The sequence below is a fragment of the Trypanosoma theileri genome (genome assembly GCF_002087225.1).
Source record: "Trypanosoma theileri isolate Edinburgh chromosome Unknown TM35_Tth_1_V1, whole genome shotgun sequence".
NCBI lineage: Eukaryota > Euglenozoa > Kinetoplastea > Trypanosomatida > Trypanosomatidae > Trypanosoma > Trypanosoma theileri.
In genome coordinates this window covers 1,107,254-1,125,639 of record NW_021639843.1, presented here as the reverse complement: position 1 = coordinate 1,125,639, position 18,386 = coordinate 1,107,254, and the positions used below count along the sequence as shown (strand labels likewise).

At 38.1% G+C, this 18,386-nt stretch overlaps 10 protein-coding genes across 10 annotated transcripts; all 10 read left to right on the top strand.

Annotated features, from left to right (window-relative positions):
• Window positions 1-864: 864 nt before the first annotated feature.
• TM35_000015260 (putative protein phosphatase 2C) lies at window positions 865-1,827 on the top strand (the record flags this gene model as incomplete). Its single annotated transcript, XM_029021207.1, has 1 exon — window positions 865-1,827. The coding sequence occupies one exon, from the start codon at window positions 865-867 to the stop codon at window positions 1,825-1,827; it is 963 nt and encodes a 320-aa protein (XP_028887715.1).
• Window positions 1,828-4,051: 2,224 nt separating this feature from the next.
• On the top strand, window positions 4,052-5,353 carry TM35_000015250 (uncharacterized protein; the record flags this gene model as incomplete). The annotated part of the gene is made up of 1 exon (XM_029021206.1): window positions 4,052-5,353. The coding sequence occupies one exon, from the start codon at window positions 4,052-4,054 to the stop codon at window positions 5,351-5,353; it is 1,302 nt and encodes a 433-aa protein (XP_028887714.1).
• Window positions 5,354-5,683: 330 nt separating this feature from the next.
• TM35_000015240 (uncharacterized protein) lies at window positions 5,684-6,676 on the top strand (the record flags this gene model as incomplete). Its single annotated transcript, XM_029021205.1, has 1 exon — window positions 5,684-6,676. The coding sequence occupies one exon, from the start codon at window positions 5,684-5,686 to the stop codon at window positions 6,674-6,676; it is 993 nt and encodes a 330-aa protein (XP_028887713.1).
• A 606-nt stretch (window positions 6,677-7,282) lies between these two features.
• TM35_000015230 (coiled-coil flagellar protein, move backward only 2) lies at window positions 7,283-10,273 on the top strand (the record flags this gene model as incomplete). The annotated part of the gene is made up of 1 exon (XM_029021204.1): window positions 7,283-10,273. The coding sequence occupies one exon, from the start codon at window positions 7,283-7,285 to the stop codon at window positions 10,271-10,273; it is 2,991 nt and encodes a 996-aa protein (XP_028887712.1).
• A 478-nt stretch (window positions 10,274-10,751) lies between these two features.
• TM35_000015220 (uncharacterized protein) lies at window positions 10,752-11,327 on the top strand (the record flags this gene model as incomplete). The annotated part of the gene is made up of 1 exon (XM_029021203.1): window positions 10,752-11,327. The coding sequence occupies one exon, from the start codon at window positions 10,752-10,754 to the stop codon at window positions 11,325-11,327; it is 576 nt and encodes a 191-aa protein (XP_028887711.1).
• Window positions 11,328-11,646: 319 nt separating this feature from the next.
• TM35_000015210 (uncharacterized protein) lies at window positions 11,647-12,060 on the top strand (the record flags this gene model as incomplete). Its single annotated transcript, XM_029021202.1, has 1 exon — window positions 11,647-12,060. One exon carries the CDS (start codon window positions 11,647-11,649, stop codon window positions 12,058-12,060), a length of 414 nt encoding a protein of 137 aa, XP_028887710.1.
• An 893-nt stretch (window positions 12,061-12,953) lies between these two features.
• TM35_000015200 (uncharacterized protein) lies at window positions 12,954-13,367 on the top strand (the record flags this gene model as incomplete). Its single annotated transcript, XM_029021201.1, has 1 exon — window positions 12,954-13,367. One exon carries the CDS (start codon window positions 12,954-12,956, stop codon window positions 13,365-13,367), a length of 414 nt encoding a protein of 137 aa, XP_028887709.1.
• A 1,204-nt stretch (window positions 13,368-14,571) lies between these two features.
• TM35_000015190 (ribosomal protein L35A) lies at window positions 14,572-15,021 on the top strand (the record flags this gene model as incomplete). Its single annotated transcript, XM_029021200.1, has 1 exon — window positions 14,572-15,021. The coding sequence occupies one exon, from the start codon at window positions 14,572-14,574 to the stop codon at window positions 15,019-15,021; it is 450 nt and encodes a 149-aa protein (XP_028887708.1).
• A 386-nt stretch (window positions 15,022-15,407) lies between these two features.
• On the top strand, window positions 15,408-17,843 carry TM35_000015180 (uncharacterized protein; the record flags this gene model as incomplete). Its single annotated transcript, XM_029021199.1, has 1 exon — window positions 15,408-17,843. The coding sequence occupies one exon, from the start codon at window positions 15,408-15,410 to the stop codon at window positions 17,841-17,843; it is 2,436 nt and encodes an 811-aa protein (XP_028887707.1).
• A 244-nt stretch (window positions 17,844-18,087) lies between these two features.
• On the top strand, window positions 18,088-18,384 carry TM35_000015170 (uncharacterized protein; the record flags this gene model as incomplete). The annotated part of the gene is made up of 1 exon (XM_029021198.1): window positions 18,088-18,384. A coding segment is annotated over one exon (297 nt), but the record flags the coding sequence as incomplete, so codon positions are not given.
• Between the last annotated feature and the right edge of the window lie 2 nt (window positions 18,385-18,386).

Sequence of the window (18,386 nt, the reverse complement as noted above, 5' to 3'; positions counted from 1 at the left end):
TTTTTTTCTTTTTTGCTTTTTGCCATCCATTCTTCCCCGTATTCCGCGTAACGCGGAGATGACCGAGGTCTACAGGACCATAAAGGACTCTTATCCCGTTAACTCACCACAACCTCATGTTTCATAGAATGTTTTTATGAAAATTTTATTATTTTTATTATTAATCTGCAATACTAATAATAATGGGTGCTGGAAAGATTTGAGTTGGATTGTGATATTGGATGCACTGGAAAAAAAAACCTTGTGTTGATGTTTTCTTTTCCCATTTATATCGTAAGGGGACAAGCCTCGAATCGAGCAAAATATTCTGTACATATTTTCATTCCACGAGTGTGAGGTCGAAATACGAGGAGTTGTTTGTGTGTGTGTGTCTGTGAGATTCTCTGGTGCTTCTTGAGTTAAACAGTGTCTCGTTCAAAGGACCTTTTGCAGTTTTTTTTGGGTATAGCCACTCCAAAATCGAGTGCAGATAAGGCTGTTGTGTAGGTTTTTCTGTAAAAAAAAAATGCAGATATTTCCAAAAAAAAAAAAAAAAGTGTCACAGGGTAAAGAAAGGTGAAAAAAAAAAAAGAGTTAAACAACCCAAAAACATGTACAATTGCGGAATAACTGTTTTTTTTTTTCATTGTTTTTCGTTTGCCTTTTTATTTCTATTTTTTATTTCTATTTTTCTTCTCCCCAAACATTATTATTTTTTTTTTCTCCTCTGTTTGAATATGTGTGTGTGTGTGGTGGAAAAGATAATCGTAGTGTTGCTTCCAGAAAACTGTGGTGCAGCCTGTAGAGGAACACCACAAGGACACAGTTTGTGTGGCAACAACATTAGTGTTAGTATTAGTGGTAGTTGTGAGGAAGGTGTGCAGGATGAGCAAGGACAACAATGGCAGAAAAGAGAGCGCCACGTCAGCTGCGGTGTCCCATCAACGTCCTCGCTTTACGCAGTCTGTGTGGCGTATTTTTGAATACGGAGTGTCATCAGAGCAGGGATCTCGAAAAACAATGGAAGATCAGCATGCGATGGTTGCTGAAACCATTCCTTTCTTTGGTGTATATGATGGCCATGGTGGCACGCAGTGTGCTGAGTTTCTTCGCGATAACTTACACACGTTTATTCTTAGTCGACCGGATGTCATGACAGACCCCGAGCATGCAATACGTGCTGGGATAGCCACAGCTGAGAGGGTATTCCTCGCCAAGTGCGCAAATGAAAAGATTGAATCTGGCAGCACATGCGCAATTGCTATGATTGTTGACGATACACTAGTGACTGGAAATGTCGGTGATACTGAGATAGTACTGTGTCGTGCAGGGTCTCCACTATTGTTATCAACAAAACACAGTCTACACTGCAACGTGTCGGAAGGGGAACGTGTGAAGGCATGTGGTGGCCGTATTATAAGTAATCGTGTGGGTCACCCAAAATTCAATCCACAAGTGCTAAGCTTGGGTATAACTCGTGCCATTGGCGATGCCGGCTTCAAGTTGGATGAGTACACAGATGGAAAACCATCTGGTGTCATTGCGGATGCTGAAACTCGATCCACCAAGCTGACAGATGAGGACGAGTTTCTTATTATTGGGTGCGATGGCCTGTGGGATGTCATGTCGTATGATAGAGTTGTACAATTTTGTTCCCAACTTGCTGCGGAAAATGTGCCAGCGCAGGAAATTACGGATAGATTATGTCAAGAGGCTTTGCGACAAGGGAGTACAGACAACGTGACGTGTGTCTACATCAATATAAAGGCCAAAGGGTCAAATTCGAATGAATGGCGTCCTGAAAGCGCCGCATCTTCTTCTTCTCGCAAAGAGCGCCTAGGAACTTAGTGAATGTATTATTTATCTGCCTCTTTTTTTTTTTTGTTCTGTTTTCTTTCTCTGTTGTTCTTTTTGTTTGTTGTTTTTATATTTGTTTAGTTGCTGTTCTTGTTTCTCCATTTATTTTTAACCCACTAATTCTGTTTTTTTTTTTCTTTCTTTCTTCATCGTTTGCATTGTGTTGTGTCTATTCTTCTTTCCTTATTTTTATTTTTTGTTTCTTTCTCTTGTTTTGTTTTGTTTTGTTTTTTGCTTTGACTGTGTTTTTTCTTTATCCCTATGTTCCTCACACACCTTTATGTATATAACCGAATGTATTGTGTGAAGGAAAAAGAAGAAAAACATATCTACAAAGTACGAATAAATGCAGTAAAAAGCAAAACAACAACAACAACAATAACAACAATAACAGTGGAGAGAAACTATCAGAAAGAAGTCTGGATATAACTCTGTGTGTGTGTGTGTGGCAATGAAAACATTGGTTGAGTAAACCGAAGCAAAAGGGAAACTGCGACAGGAAAACAAAAAACAAGGACAGCAAACCAGAAATAAGCGATGAAAGCAATATGAAGAGGAAAAGGAAAGTAAGAAAAGTGAAGGATTGAAGGCGTCGATAAGAACAAGTGAAAGAGAAAAAAAAAAAAAAAAACACGATGAAAGAATAAGTGAAACAAAAGGAAAAGTAGAGAAATTGTTATTATCTGCTTCCTTTTTTTTTTCTCACGTTTTGTATATCATTAAAGGGTCTGTGAGAGTTGTGTGGGTTTGTATAGCTTCTTGTCATTCCGTTGTAGGCAATGCACAATGTGATGCTACCGGGAAGGTGAATCTAACGGCACTAATAATAATAGTAATAATAATAATAATAATAATAATAATAGTCATAACAAGAACAGCAAAGGCAAAAAAGGTGGCCGTGTGGACGTCGATGCGAAGATGAAGATGGATTTACGATGTATGACATCCCATTTCTTTCCATCTCTACGTGTACAAGTTTCACAAGGCTTCGCAGGCAAGAAAGAAAAAAAAAAAAGTATTCCAACAACGTGAGCAGGAAAGGTAATATGATGAAACATGACAAACTTTAATGCAAGAACGCAGAAAAAAAAAAGATGTGAAAACATAAGAAAAAAAAATAAAAAAAAAAAAACACTATCAAGCCAAAATTTAGAAATAAAAGCGTGTATAGTGGAGATACAGAGTTACGTACAAAACTTTGAGAAGGTTTCTCTTGATTTTATGTCTCTTTATGGACAACCAAGGGAGTTAGTCAAGGAAACTGAAGAATTACATAGATGAAGTGGGGGTAAGGGCAACGAAGAGAAACCGTAAAGTGGCAACCACAACTCTATTTGTTTGACAACACAAAATATTTGGTCTCTCTTTAACGAAGAAGAAAAAAAAAAAAAAAAATACACAGTCAACATAAAAGGGAGACATTTGAAGAAAGATCACCACGCTAAGAAGAATAAAAGAGAGACTTTGTAAGACGTATGATTTGGCTCATCTTTTATTATCTCCTGTTCAGTTTTTTTGCTTCTTAACTTCTGGTATGGTTGAGTCGTCCTGATTAGGTGCTTTCTTAGTTTTCATTTATTTATTTTTTCTTTTATTTTACCCCCTTCTTTTTCTTCTTTTTTTTTCTCTCTTTTTCTATCACATACATACACACACTCTTTTTCTTTTCTTTTCTTTTCACTTATCATGTGTATGTGTATGTGTGTGTGTGTGTACCTGTATTCATTTTCCGTGTCAGTCCATCGCTCAGCTTCTGCTCCAAGGTTGGATGAGAGAATTCCGCTTTTTTGTTGTTGATTTTCTTCTCTTTTTTTTTTTTTATTATCTATTTTGCATGCGTTGATGACTTGTGCTCTTGCTGATGCTTGGTTATGGTGATGCGTCACTCTTCCACCTTTTTTCTTCGTGAGTCTTCTTTCATTCCGTTGTTTTCTTATCTTTTTCTTTTTCCCTCTTTTTTTTTCTTTCTGCGTGTGTGTGTGTGTATGTATGTATGTATGTATGCTTGATGAACAGTTGACATTTTGTATGTTTTTTTTTTTTTTTATTATTCTTCTTATGCTGGAGTATCCTTCTACCTCGCATATTCTCAACCTTGTGGGAAAAATTCTTTTTTTTTTTTCTCGTTCTCCGTCTTTTCTCTTTACTAGGGAAAGAAAAAAGAAAAGAAAAAAAAAGAAAAAACAGCTAAAACTGAAAAGAAAAAAAAAAAACAATGAATAGCGTTTCCCACGATTCTACAGCTTTACCAATGACACTAGTGCATACACCTTCAACTCTGCCTAATAGAAATTCAGCAGGAACACTAATAAATGGATCATGTGTTCCCACATCATCAACTGGCTGTTGCTCATCAAATTTTATGCGTCCTCTCTTTCACTTTACCGCACATGATACCGTAATTATTGCTATGGAACACAACAATCACGGAAAATTACTGGCTATTTCAACTTCAAAAAATGAAGTATTTGTAATGTCGACGCGTAACATGCCCGTTGAGGAAGCTTTATTAACTGATGAAGAACATTTAAAGTGGGATCCTGCAAGCTCTATTCTCTTAATTGAACACCTGCGTTATCCCTGTACCTGTCTTGCTTGGGCACCGTGGCAATACGGGATGTATTTGGCTTGTGTTTGTCGAGGAAAACAGGTGCGATTCTATCGTCAAGCCCATGGTCATTGGTCTTTAGATGATGTGCTGACTGTACCAGATTGTATCTCGGCATCGTTTTCTCTTCATTTTACTATGGCATGCGCATGTGCGAAGGGAAAGGTTATGATCTTTGCACAAGTTATAGAAAATGAAGGTAATGTGTGGTCCCCTGTAAGTACGTACTCCCAAGAAGATAAGGATACTTCGTCAAATCCATTAGAGAATAGAAATCGAAGTATTAAAGGATACACTTGCTGTGAATGGGATGAAACTGGAACTTTACTTGTAGTAGGTGATGAAGAAGGGGTTTTTCGTGTTTTAAACGTCACTGGTAATGGAAAAAATATTGGAGCTGTAGCATATGTTTCAGAACCTTTTTCCGGTCGTGGAAGATGTCTTCGACAGGTTTCATGGTCACCAGGCGCAGGTCGTAGTTTTCTTGTACTTGCTGCAGTTTTCTCTTATCAAGTGTCTCTCTTCTTTTTTAAGCGTCCTCCTTTAGGTGGTGGAGTACAAACTTCAGCAGGGGACCAACTCATCTTAATGGCAAAGGCGACTGTTTCCATGGAAGAGGTGACACAACTCTCATGGAACACTAATGGGACGCGTTTTATTACTGCTCACACAGATGGTGCAGTTTCTGTATGGTCAGTGAATGTGTCTTATCAGAGAAATCAACAAGTTCCTCTTACTGATGTCGTACGTGGTGGTGGTGGTGGTGGTGGTGGTGTCAGTAGCGGTGCTAATAAGAAAAATGGTAATACTACTAACAGTGGTATGCCATGGCTAGAGGAAGCTTTAACACTCGTAACCTCTATTCGCAAGGTATCCGTGGTTCACCCATATCACGGGGCAAGGCAATGACAGAGTAGGTTAACCATAGCGACAGTTATATATTATAAGTAACCACAAAAGAAACAAGAGAAATAAGTGGCAAGAATTGAGTGTGTCAAGGAAAGAAAAAAAAAAAAAAAAACGGAAAAATATAGTGAATTGGGTTTCTTGCATATTTGCTATTCTTAACATTATATTATTATTTTTTTTTCTCTTTTGCTTTTTTTCTTTCTTTCATTCTTTCTCCAAATTTATGAACTTTTAATTTTCTTTTATTTTTATTTCCTGTCGTAGACTTCTTCCCTTTGTAGGTGAGGGGAAAAATAAAAAAAAACTTTCTTGAGCGTCATTGTGCGGGTAATGAGTACAGTGAAAAAGGCAAAAAGGAGTGAACATCAGGTAGGAAAGAATAGTAAGCCTAAAAATGGTAGAAAACGACCGCAACCCCCCTTAGAAGAAAAGATCGTAGAATCTCTTAAAAGTGGCAACGGGGTTGCTACTACTACTACTAGTCCTACTAATACTATTACTACTAGTGATCATATTACCAATTCTACATCTGTTATTGCAGTAGTTTCTGATTCAGTTTCAAGTATTGTAAATGATGGGTCTTCTTTAAAAAGTATACAAGGGAAAGATTTTCCAACTGAGAAATCTCCTACTTCTGACCCCATTTACAGGATTATGCATACATTACCACGATCAGACTTTCTTGAAATAGTTAAATGTCGTTTTGGTCATGATGAATGTAAGCGAGCTGCATCATACTTTGATGTTTCCTACATGAAAAATCCCTTACGTCATCTTCGTCTTCAAATTGGATGTGATCGTCCTACTGGTCTTCATCTCTTTTTTCCAAAATTGTATCACCACCGAAGTACATTACGTCTACTTGATTTGTCTCGTAATGATATGGATGAAGACGATGTAGCAACACTTACTGATTTATTAAATTTGCGTAATGAGAAATCATCAGAAAAAACAACGACAGTTCTTGAAGTGTTGGATTTGAGCTATAATCGTCGGATCGGTAATTGTGGGGCATTATTTCTTTTAAATGCATTAAGTCAGAATGATCAAATTCGTGCCTTGATTCTGAGAGGTATTTCATTGGATGATAATGGTGCTCTCTGTATTGCTCCATTGCTGCGACAACGTCCTCAACCTTGTATACCAGTTGATACAGATACTGTTACCTTTCAAGAAACATCATCACGAAGGCCACCTACTTTCTTCTTAAACTTGAATGAAAATCGGATTGGTGCTGCTGGAACAAGGGAGTTGGGAAAGGGACTTCCTGTTCATGTATCCCTTACTTTGTGCAAGCAACGTCCAATATGCAATAAGAGATAAATTGCAGTATGACTACTTTGTATGTTTTTCATCGACTTCTTATCCTTGTTGTTATAATTGCTGTTAAGTCTACATCAACATTTACCCTGTTTCTTCGAAAATATTTACTCCTAAAAAAAAAAAAATAATAACCTCATATTTAACCGTTGTAATCTATTTTTTAATTTATAATACTTCTTGTTTTTCTTTTTTTTTGTTATTCTATTTTTTTTTTTTTTTGATTTCCTTTTTTTTTTTTTTTAATTTGTTAATAAACAAATAAAAAAGCCGACGTTTTTTTTTTTCTCTTCCTTTACAGGGAATCTCAACATGTATCGAAAAAAAAAAAAACCGTTTCCCAAAACAATATTTCTCGTAGTTTCCCGTAAACCTTTCAAACTTCAATAATTTCATATCCCTCTCTTAACATCNTCTTCCTTTTTTTTTTTCTTTTTTTTTTTCTTATTTCGGTATTCATAGGGGTGTCTGTGTACGTGGTAATTGGCGTATTTTTCTTTGATATCGCTCTGTCTCCCCCTATTCTCTCTCTCGCTCTCGCAGTGTGTCTGTATGAGAGTGAGAGAAGTGTGAAAGAAAGCCTAGTACAAATCTGAACCCTTGTTTGAGATGACTGATGTTGTTCAGCTGTTTGACGATGCCACAGATGTGTCACATTCTTCCGCGGTGTTGGTCCTCAACACACTTGTAGAGGAGGGACGGATTATTGAAGAACGTGCGGAGTATCTTAAACAAAAGTTTAAGGAACTTCACAACCGCGTATTGGTTGTCTACAAACGTGATAACTTCCTCTTAAAACGGGCTCGACAGCTGCGGAAGGAACTAGATACGGAGAAGGAGCGCATCGCAGCCCGAGGCACTGTGGCCGTGGAGGATGATACGGAAATTCAGCGCCTCAAGAAAGTCCTCATGGAGGCGGAGAATGAACTCTCAGAGGCGCAGGAGCGGGAAAGTATTCTGCAGGTGGAGGCCCTCGAGTTTGATCGGAAGAAACACACAATGCTGCTGGAGCGGGAGGACGCTCTCGCCGCGGAAGAGGCACGACTGCGGCCTCGCATGGAAGCCCTTCAGGCAGAGATGAATGCCATGGGGAAGGAAATTGAAGATATGACAACGGAATTACAAACAATTGGAGCCAAACGGGATGAAATACTTGCAGAAGAAACAGAATGTAAAGAGAAATTACGACACTGGAATGAAATTATGGCAGATGCAACAAAACAGTTAACAAATGTTGAAAAGGCTCCTGAACGAGCGATGAAACAAACAGAAATTGTTATAAAAAGTTATCAAGCTGCACAACTTGAATTAAGTGCTCTAGATGAAAAATTACAGGTTCAAATGGATATGATAGCAAAACTAGAACTAAAGAAAAATACCCGAAATACAGATTATACACAAGCTCAGGCTAATTTGCGAAAACTGAAAGCTCAAATTGATTCTAAACGTATCACAATTGATACATTAAATACTTCACTCGAGATGGAACTAGAGGCACGTCAAGGATATCAGCAACGTATTGCACAACTAGAACAACTTATTAAGACGACTCATATAGCCAGAGAAACAGAACTAGGAAATGTAGAACATGTACATCGTGAAATGGAGCGAACTAGTGCAGCATACACCGAATTAGAACATACAGTTGCAAATATTTTAAAAGAGCAACAAGATATCAAAGAAAATATTGGTAAAGTTAAAAAACATATAGAACGTGTTCAAGGTGTACGTAAGAGAAATGCTCAACGACTTGAGGATGAACAGCGGGTAATGGAACTACGAACACGTGCTTTTATGAGAGAACAAAGTCGTGAAGAAGGCTTTATTGCTAAAGCTGAAGCAGTTCGAGAAGATATTGCGGCTTTAAAAAGTGAAATTAATGGAAGAGCATTACAGGAAGAAGTGAAACGACGTGAAACAGCAGCGCTAGTAGTTCGAAGACAAGAACTTAACCGTGATTGTGCAAGAGAGAACAGTCGTATCAAGATGGGGAAAGATGAATTACGAATGAAAGAAATGCATGTAAATGAAGTCCGTAAACGTCGAGATGAATTAGAACATCGTTTGAATTCTATTACTGAAATGTTTCAAAATATAAAACGTGAACGTAGTCACAAGGCAGCACAAATTCAAGCTGTTACACAGAAAATGACAGAAATGTCTGAAAAAAAGACTATTCTTGAAAATGAATTAGCTGTATTATGCCGTGAATCTGCATTGAAAGAAACAGAATTAACAAGAAAAAAACGACAAGTTCAAGAGCTTCGTCAAATCTGTAAAAATCTTCGTATGGATAAGAATAGACAACGAAAGAATTTAGAAAAAGTTTCTGATGAAGAACGAAATATCAAAAATGAAGTAAGGCGTGTAAATGAACAAATTGCTTCTCTTGAAGAAGATATGGAAGATGTGAAAAATACATATAATGAGGTTATTGAAGGTCGAAACTATGCTGGTGTACAACTTCTTGATCGAAACGATGAACTTTGTGTATTGTATGCCCGAGTAAATGCACAGGAAAAAGCTATTCGTGATGGTGTTCTTATGGATAATGCTCGTCGTGATGAAATACGTGCCCTACAAATTAAACTTGCTGATCTTCGCCGTGAAGTAGATGTAGTTCAGAAGTCTGTTCCAAAAGTAAAAGAGTTGGAAGCACAATTGGAGACTCTAGTAGATGAAATTGACGATGAACGATGGAAGATTGAAGTACTTGAAAATGATTTGACTAATCCTAAAAACCCTTACCGATGGAGAGTTATTTCAAGAAAAACAGCAGGACGAGAGTTTCCTACTGAAGTAGAAGGAAAACACGCTGATACCGCTAATACAACACTTCCAGGAGCTTCTACATTAGCAAGAAGCGGAGTTGAAGGACCTTCAGATGAATTTCTTCACTTGCAGCAACGTTGTCTGGAGCTTGAAGAGAGGGTAAATGCTATTAATGAACGAATTCGTGAAAAAGATCTTATTTTGGAAGAGGTAACAGAACTTACGTCACGAGTTACTGAACAAGCAAAAAGTGGACGTGAATTTACATTGGCACTTGCTAAACAAGTGAATTCTCATCACAGTAGTATTCGGGCTAAAACTCGACAAATGATGGCAACTGTTTCTGAACTCTCTGTTTTTCAGGCTTCTGCCATTCAATTGAAACAAGATGTACAGCGACTAGAATGTTTAGTAGAAGAGGCTGAACGTAATATGCAGCAAGGTGAAGCACCTTTTGCTGAAGCAGAAGAGCGATACCTGCGGGAGATAGAAAGTAGACGTCGTTACGCCGATATGTTAAGACACCGGAAGGAAAAAGAGGCAGAGGCAACAGCAGCATCAAAAACGTTAATTACGACTGCAGAACAACGGCCAAATGCTTATATTCCTGATGATGGATTAAGTGTTCCTAAACCATTTGGTGCCCTTGTGCCATTTAAACCCACACCTATGGTTCAATCATCACGTTTTTACCGAAGTCAAGTAGAGCACTATCAGGCTAGGGAAATGCAAAACCGAGTTATGGGCGGACATATTCCGGTAGATCAGGTATCTAGTGGAAAGAAAAAGACCAATGTAAAGTCTAACCACCTTTCTGTGACGCACTGATTCCTTGAGAAGATATAGTTAAGAGGAGAGAAGGGAAAAAAAGAAAAGAAAATAAAATAAAAAAAAAGACAATGTTTTAACACTTCTTTTTTCCTCTCTTAACATTTTTTCTTGGGGGATATGATTCTTGTGGAGCAGCTATTCGCTGTGAACAAAATGCATGTAATATGAGGCGATGGTGTAGGAGAGGTATTGGATTCCCCACCTTTTTGTGACTATGTACATCACTGATGCTGAAAGTTTTTTTTATTTTTCTGTGCATTTTTCTTCGTGTTTTGATTCTATTGAAGAAGAGAAGAAATGCAAAAAGAAAAAAAAAGATATCGTTGATAACACAGTAATACTTGTATTCATCTTTTTTTTTTTTTTTCTTCTTCTGCTGCCATATTTTATTGTTATTTGTAACCTTTCTTTTTCTTTTTTTTTCCCCTTTTCTCTTCTTTTCCTTTCTCTCTTTTTTTTTTTTTTTTTAAGCCCTATGATTAGAGGGTCTGGGGTAATGCGTGATAATTCAAAGGGGTTCGTTGTGTTGCGTACCTGTTTTGGAAACTGGGATGCTGTCATGCTCCGAAATGATGGTGAAAAGGCCGTATTAGTGCGAGATGAGCAAAGAGTTGCTGAAGTAACGTTGAGGATTTCTAGTGATCGACGAGTTTCTAGTTTGTTGATGTCAAAATGGAACTCACAATGCTTTTCAGTTCGAGTAGGAAATGTATTGTATGAGGCAGGACCAATTGAACTGGATATTGGGGATGAAATTCAACTTGTACGTGTTGGGAAGTGGAATGATGAGGATGGGCTTAGTTTTCGCGTAGAGGCGATGGAGAGTTTGGGTGGAAAAGGTGATGAAAATCTGCAGGATTCTTCCTTGAAAGGAGAAAATGAGAGGTGTGCGATTCCTTCCCAATTATCTAACGTCACTTCAGAGGATAGTGCATGGCGTCTCTTTCTGAAGGATCGTTTGACAAAAATCGATGAGAAGTTTTCTATGTGGCTAACTTTATATCCATCCTCTTTCTCTGATGTTTCTGTAGATCATAAAACCCTGGCGTAGAGTAATTCATATTATTTGCTGATGTTTTTTTTTTGTTTGTGTGTTTTAATTTATTCTTTTGCCCCCTACACACATAGCAATCATTTTCTGTGCACTGTATAATTATACCCGTATATATGTATATGTATAAACACATTTTTCTATGAAGAGGTTTGAGAATACATCTTTGAAAGAAAAATGTTTTTTTTTTGTATTTCTGACGTATATTATGTGTGCCTCTCTGCCTCTTTTTTATTTATTTCTTTTCACTTTTTTTTTTTAGGTGAATTGGGTGGAAGTACCTTATTGGAATTTAGGATTCTTTATTATTTCTTTAGTTATGCCCATAGGACTTATGCGGGTTATTACATCGCGGCTATGGTGTACATTTTCTTTGCTTAGGACTGTTCTGTTAGCTTTTTGTGCCCTGAATATGATATTGGCATTTTTATTTGCGTGGATAATGGACTCAACAAACTTGGCGGTATTTCACATACCAGCCGTTGAGCGAGGATGGGATCTGAGGATAAAGGCAATGGCATGCCGGCGTGCTGGGATATACTTTTTTTTCTTTTTTGTTCTGGTGGTATTGGCGCCTTTGTGGGATTTATTGCGAGGTCCATGTAGAATGGTGTTCTGCCGACTGCAGTATCATGCGCACCAAAACTGCCGTAGAGTAGTGCCGCGTGACCAGCAAGGTCTTCTTGGTTACAAGGACAGTGACTCAGATGTTGAGGAATTGGATAGGCGCTAGTTGCTTTCTTTTTTTCATGTTTTTCTTTTTTCTTTTCTTCTTTATGCCCTTGTTGTTGTTGTTCTTGTTGTTGTAGCTGTAGTTGTAGTTGTTGTGGTTTTTTTTTTTTTTTCCTCTTCTGGGCAGTTCTCTTTTTTTTTTTTTTTTCTGGCATTCTCAGAAAGAACTTTTTAAACATAAACGGCTTTGCTTGATTAAGCTCAATGTGTTTTTTTTTTTTTTTCTTTCTTTATTATTGTGTTATACTATGCGCTGTTTTTCTTTTTTTGTATATGCTTTCTGTTCTGTTAATGTATTGAATTCTCAGTTGACGAAGATCACCCGTTACTCTTTTGGGAAATATCCTTAAGTAGTAGCTCTATGTCTGAGATTCGTTCTGGCATTTGTTTTCTCTGTACCTCTTACTGTTGTGACGTGATCTCGGGCGCAAATAGCGAAAAAAAACAAGAACAATAGCACCAATGAATGATGAGAAAAGCAAGAAAAAAAAAAAACTGACAGATATGACTGATCAGCATCTTGATGGCAGTGAGTCTCTCTCTCACTCTCTCTTTTATTTTGTTAATTTTTTTTTCTTTCTTCTTCTCTTTTCTTTTTTTTTTTTCTTCTCCCTTCTATTCTTTTATTCCTTCCCTTCATATTTCCCTTTTTTCTTCACTTTTTAGTTTGATTCATAGCAGGGTGATTAACGAAGTGGGCGTCTGTGCCGCTCGTTAAATCCTTTTTTATATCTTTATATTTCTCTGTTTTTCTGTGCGTGGTCTGAAGGGAGTGGGTGTGAACGAGAACACCTGCACACTCACACATAGAAACAGAGACCTATACACACAGACATTCACATAGTAATAATAATACAAAAAAAAAAAAACACACACACACACACACACAAACGTATGTCTGGTCGTGTTTGTGCGTACATTGCCTTTGCCTACACCACTGCAGTGACGGCGTTCCTCATCGCGTGGCTGATGCATTGCCGCATCGCTTCTTTCGCTGTCGTCGCCGTGCAGCGGGAGTGGGATTTGGACGAGAAGGCCACCGCCTGTCGCAACGCCGGCCTAATGTATTTGACACTCGCCATTGGTCTCTCGCTTCGCTCTGCGTATACTCACTATCGCACACGCACACTAGTGCTCGAGCGGCACGAGGAAGAAATGGCAGACGCACGCGAGTCGGTGCCGTTGCTCTGTGCCACACTGCTCGAAACGCGGGGAGTGGATGATAGCAAGAGTAGCGGTAATAGCAACAATAGTAAGAATAGTAATAGAGGGAGAAGGGGTGTCAGCTATGGATCTAGTAATAGCTAGAGAGGAGACAGAGTGGCACTTGTCGCAGGTATGATGCTGTGGTAATGGTAATGGTAATGGTGTTGTTATGATTAATGTTGCTGGCAGCAACAGGAGACATTGAGGAAGGGTTAGTAAAAAGGAAAAAGGGGGAAAGAAAAAAGAGTGACGCAATTAAGGTGAAAAAAGCACAAAAGAAAGCAATCAGGGAAGCAAAGAAAAAAAAAGAAGAAAAAATGAAAGAAAAAGAAAACAAAAGGAAGGAAGGAGTGAAGAAGGAAGAAGAAAAAGAGGAAGAAAGAAAAGTACTGTTAAGAAGAAAAAAAAAAAAAATGATGAAAAAATAAATACAAAAAGGAAGAAGAATGGGCATGTGAGGAACTTTTAAAGGTATATCCCTTTTTTTTTTCTGCTTAACACTTTCTCCAATTGTACCATTTTCCTTTTATCATTTTTGATATCCTTAGGATGGCTCTAGTTCTGGGAGTATTGGTAGGCATCACTAGTAGCAGCCTCTTCATTATTTGTGCAAGTGCTCTGGTTTTCTTTTTTTCTTTCTAATGTACATGAGGAGAAGCAAAAAATTTCTCTGGAGTTTTGGGTGATTGAATGAAGTATTGTCGTTGTTTTTGTTTGGTGATACTTTTGCGTAAGTGGCATTGTCTTTGTAGTGCTTTTCGTTCCAGAGCAACATGTTCCCTGTCGTAGATTTTAGTATAGGATTGCCTTCCTTTTTGTTGTCATTTTCCTTTTTTTTTTTTTTCTTTCTTCTTTCATCTTCCGTGCTGAAAGATAATTGTCACATGCGTTATTATTATTATTATTATTATTATTATTATTATTATTATTATTATTATTAATGTTATTATTATTATTCTATTTTCTCGCTCTCCCTCTCTCTTCCGATGATGTAACTTTTCTGCATGTTCCAGCTTCTGCTGCGGTACGTATTACGCTGGTGTATTTTTTTGTTCGTTGTTTCTCGTACTCTTGGACTTTGTCTTTTCCGTTCATATGTTTTTTTTTTTCTTATTGTACAAAAAAAAAAAAAAATTCTTCTTTCTCTTCATTCTTATTTCTTTTTGTTTTTCTTATTCTGCTTATTACATTACTCTTCTTAATTTTTGGTTTTACCCCCATCTCTAGCTAAGCTTACGCGACCATACCAATCTTCTGCTCCACGGAAGCAACAAGAACTAAAACCCACACAAGAAAAGAAAAGAAAATGGCCATGTCGAAGAGCTTCTCTGGTTCCCTCGCGGCGAACCGCTCCAAGAAAATCCAACAGTTGACCAAGAAGACATCTACGGTGCGACGCAACCGCAAGTCCCCACGTCTCTACATGAAGGGCACCCTCGCGGGCTACACAAGGGGACTCCACGGTCAGAACAAGAACACCGCTATTGTGCGCGTTGAGAACGTCAACACAAAGGATGACGCCGCCTGGTATGTTGGCAAGCGTGTGTGCTACGTCTATCACGGATACAAGATGAAGCGCTGTGTGCGCTGGAGCAAAGCACCCGCTCGTCGCAGCAACACACGCGCCATTTGGGGCCGTGTGACACGTCCACATGGTGGTTCAGGTGCTGTTCGCGTGAAGTTCAACGGCGCCGCTGTGCCAGCATCCGCAATCGGCAGGCGTGTTCGCGTTTACCTCTACCCCAGCCGCATCTAGATAGCAAGCGTAGAAAAAAACAAAAAAAAAAAATGCGCATGCGAATACTGGATGAAAGGAAAAGAAAACAAGGCGAGATGGGAGAAAATGGGTATTGAGTCTTAGCATTTAACCATTCTTTTTTGTTTTTCATACTTTTTCATAATTTTTATTTCTTTTTGCAATACTTACCCGAAGGAGTAAAAGGGGTTAAACAGGAAATTTTGGAATTGTATTATTTTGATATTTATATACATAATATAATAATTACGTGGTGTTTTTTTCTTTTTCTTTTTCTTTTTTCTTCTTGTACTTCCTTTAATAATATAATTACAACAATCATATTAATCAACTATTAGGGTGTCTAGGAAAAGAGAGACACCTGTTAGCTTTTATTTCTAGGCACGATGGATGCTCCTACTGTGGATTATTCTCCTGTTTGGGAAGATGCTGTCGTTTGCATTGCCCCGGTAGAGCTTATGGATACCAGGGAATTAGCTCTCTTGGCGGTGCATCCCGACGGCTGTGTTACGGCGTGGTCAGCACAAGATCCAAGTGTTCTTCTTATGCGTAAACGACAAATAAACGCCATGTGTGTTGCGAGCGCCATTGATGTGGTGCCACATAGTTCCCTGGTTTGGTTTGGTGGGGTAAATGGTGTAGAATGCTACCGGGCTCATCGTAGGGATGGACAACATGTACATTTACAATTTCTTTATCACTTATCACTAGAAGGAATCACAGGCATACAGGAATTGCAAACCGATGGAGATTCTCTTATTGCCATGACGAATAGTGCCCCACCACAAGTAATTTTATGGGCTTCAATTGGTCGTATAAGTAAAGCTGAAAATATCGTAGATCAGGTAGAAAAGTGTATACCGAGATATGTTTGCGGTCATAACACAACTATGTTTCTTTCTCCATATGATGAAATTTCTTCTTTTCTTATTCATGATTCAACTATTTGGCTTGGATATTCAACTGGTGTTCTTCTGATACTAGATGTAAAAGATACTAAATGGGATGCAAAGACGTCATGTATTCTTCGTACAGCAGGTTCTTGTGCTGTAACAGTTTTAACACTTTTTAAATATTCACTACAAGCATCATTTGTGGTGAGTGGATTGGAAAATGGGGATATCATTCTATGGACAGTGAAAGGAGCTATACATATTGCTCAATACTTTGAACATACTGCTGCAATATGTGCTATAACCAGGGTTCCTTGGATAAATGGTTTATGTACTTTGAGTTCTTCACGTGAAATATTTTTTTGGAAATGGCAATATGAATCTGATTCCTTAGTTATTGTTGAGCGAGGTGTGCTTGATGATGATATTGGTGAAAGGATCCCACATTCTGTATGTGCAGTTCGTAATACTGAAATTCTTGCTTGTGGTGCAGATACATCTCATATTTTACATTGGAAGAGAGCTGTAAAATCCTCTGCAGTTCTGAATATACCCGAAACACTACCATCTACTGTAGTGAATGACACAGAAATATTCTCACAGCAACTACAAGAACTACGTAATGAGTGTCGTCAGTGGCAAAATTTGTATGCGGCTAGTGAGATGGAACGTCAGTCGGCTGAGCATACTGCCTCTACAAGTCAGGCAGACGCTGCGGAATTAAGGCGACAAATCATAAATCTTGAGGAAAAGGTTTCCAAGTGGTATACAGAGTCCTCTGAAGATGTGAAATGGCAGCAAGAGGCAATGGAGAAGGATTTTCAAATTGAATACTTATCAACACAGTTAAAGGCTGCGCATACTGAGCGTGATCAAATGCTAAAGAGTATGCTTGAACTGGAAAAAGAAAGAAATTATATTAGAAAAATACAAGAAAAAGAAAAAGAAGCAAAAAAAGGACTTATTTCACCAACAAGAGAAAGATGGTTACCAGAGGAAAAGAAGAAGGAGGAGGAGGGGTATGGGATTGCGTTAAAGCTGAAATCAATGGATCAAGGAGAGTCTCGGTATGTTAAAAGAGTTCCTGAAGTAGATAAAGGAGTTAATACTAGTGGTATTGAAAACGTAAATGATACTCATATTTTTCTGCGGTTAGAGAAAGGAGTTCAAGTTTCATCAAACCTCTTAAATCCATATGGTGGAAAGATAAAGGCAGAGGAAGAGGAGGAGGATGAGGATGATGATGAAAAAATAGAGAAAAAGAGGAAAAGAAAAAATAAAGAAAAAAAGAATGATAACATAAAAGCTATGAATTCAGCAATTGTATGTTCTAATATTACGAATAACAAGTCAAGAAGTCATTTTGTACATGGATGTATTGAATCCTCTACATTTTCTGAACCATTATTGAAAGCCTTTATGGGGGAAGCAACTCCTCAGTCGAGTGCTTCTTCCACTTCTTCCGCTTTGCCCGCACATTATCATACTGAACATCATAAACACCAAAATCAGTGTATGAGGATGGATCATGATATTGTAAGCAAACCAATGGTAAAACATTCCCACGAAGGTGATCGGAATGATATAGCTAAACTCTTAAAAAGAGAAGAATTAGTGCCATTCGGTATGACTAAGACCTTGCAGGTACAGCTTGCGCTTATGGAATCATTACTTCAGAAACACCGTATGGCATCTATTTCATCAAATTATCTTCCTATTTACTCTACTAATATTTTAACGGATGTCTATTTCATGACGCGAGATATCTTAGGTACGGATGAGGCATCAGCGATCACTCAAGAAGCCTTAGAAGGATGGCCTTTGATCAATGAACGTGAAGTTGTTTGTAAATTATTTTACACTATCTGTTGCAGATACCGAACTATGTTCTTTCAATCATCTTCTCATCTAGAGAAGCACAGTACCTGATATAATGAACTGTGCAATTTTTTAAAGAAATAATTTTACATCCTCACTTACAATCATGTACACTGCAAAGAAATTTTCTTTTTTCTTTTTTTTTTATTATTGAAAGCTTGCGATAAGAATGGCAAAGCCTTACTTTTTGGAACTACAGATTTATGGGTTTTGGTAAACCAAATTCTATTTCTTTTATCTTTACAGTCTGCCTAACAGTAAGTTTCTGAAAAAAGTAAGTTTACAAGGAAGGAAAATGTTGAGTACGACTCGTCCCTCTTATTCATCAGTAGAATGGAGGACATGCACACAAGCATTCAAAGACTTTGTGTGCCACAACGGACCAACAGCGTTTACATTTGAAATGCGACCATCGCACGCTCCCCATTTAACTTATACCGTCGAAGGTATGTTAACCTTAGAACATGATGCACTCAAGATACGTACAGGGGAGGATCACTGTTTGGACTGGGAAAATTTGCGTACCTCCATAATTAGGTTTCACATGCCGCGAAACCAAGATTTTCTACAGGCCTTTGAAGCAGCACGAGCGCA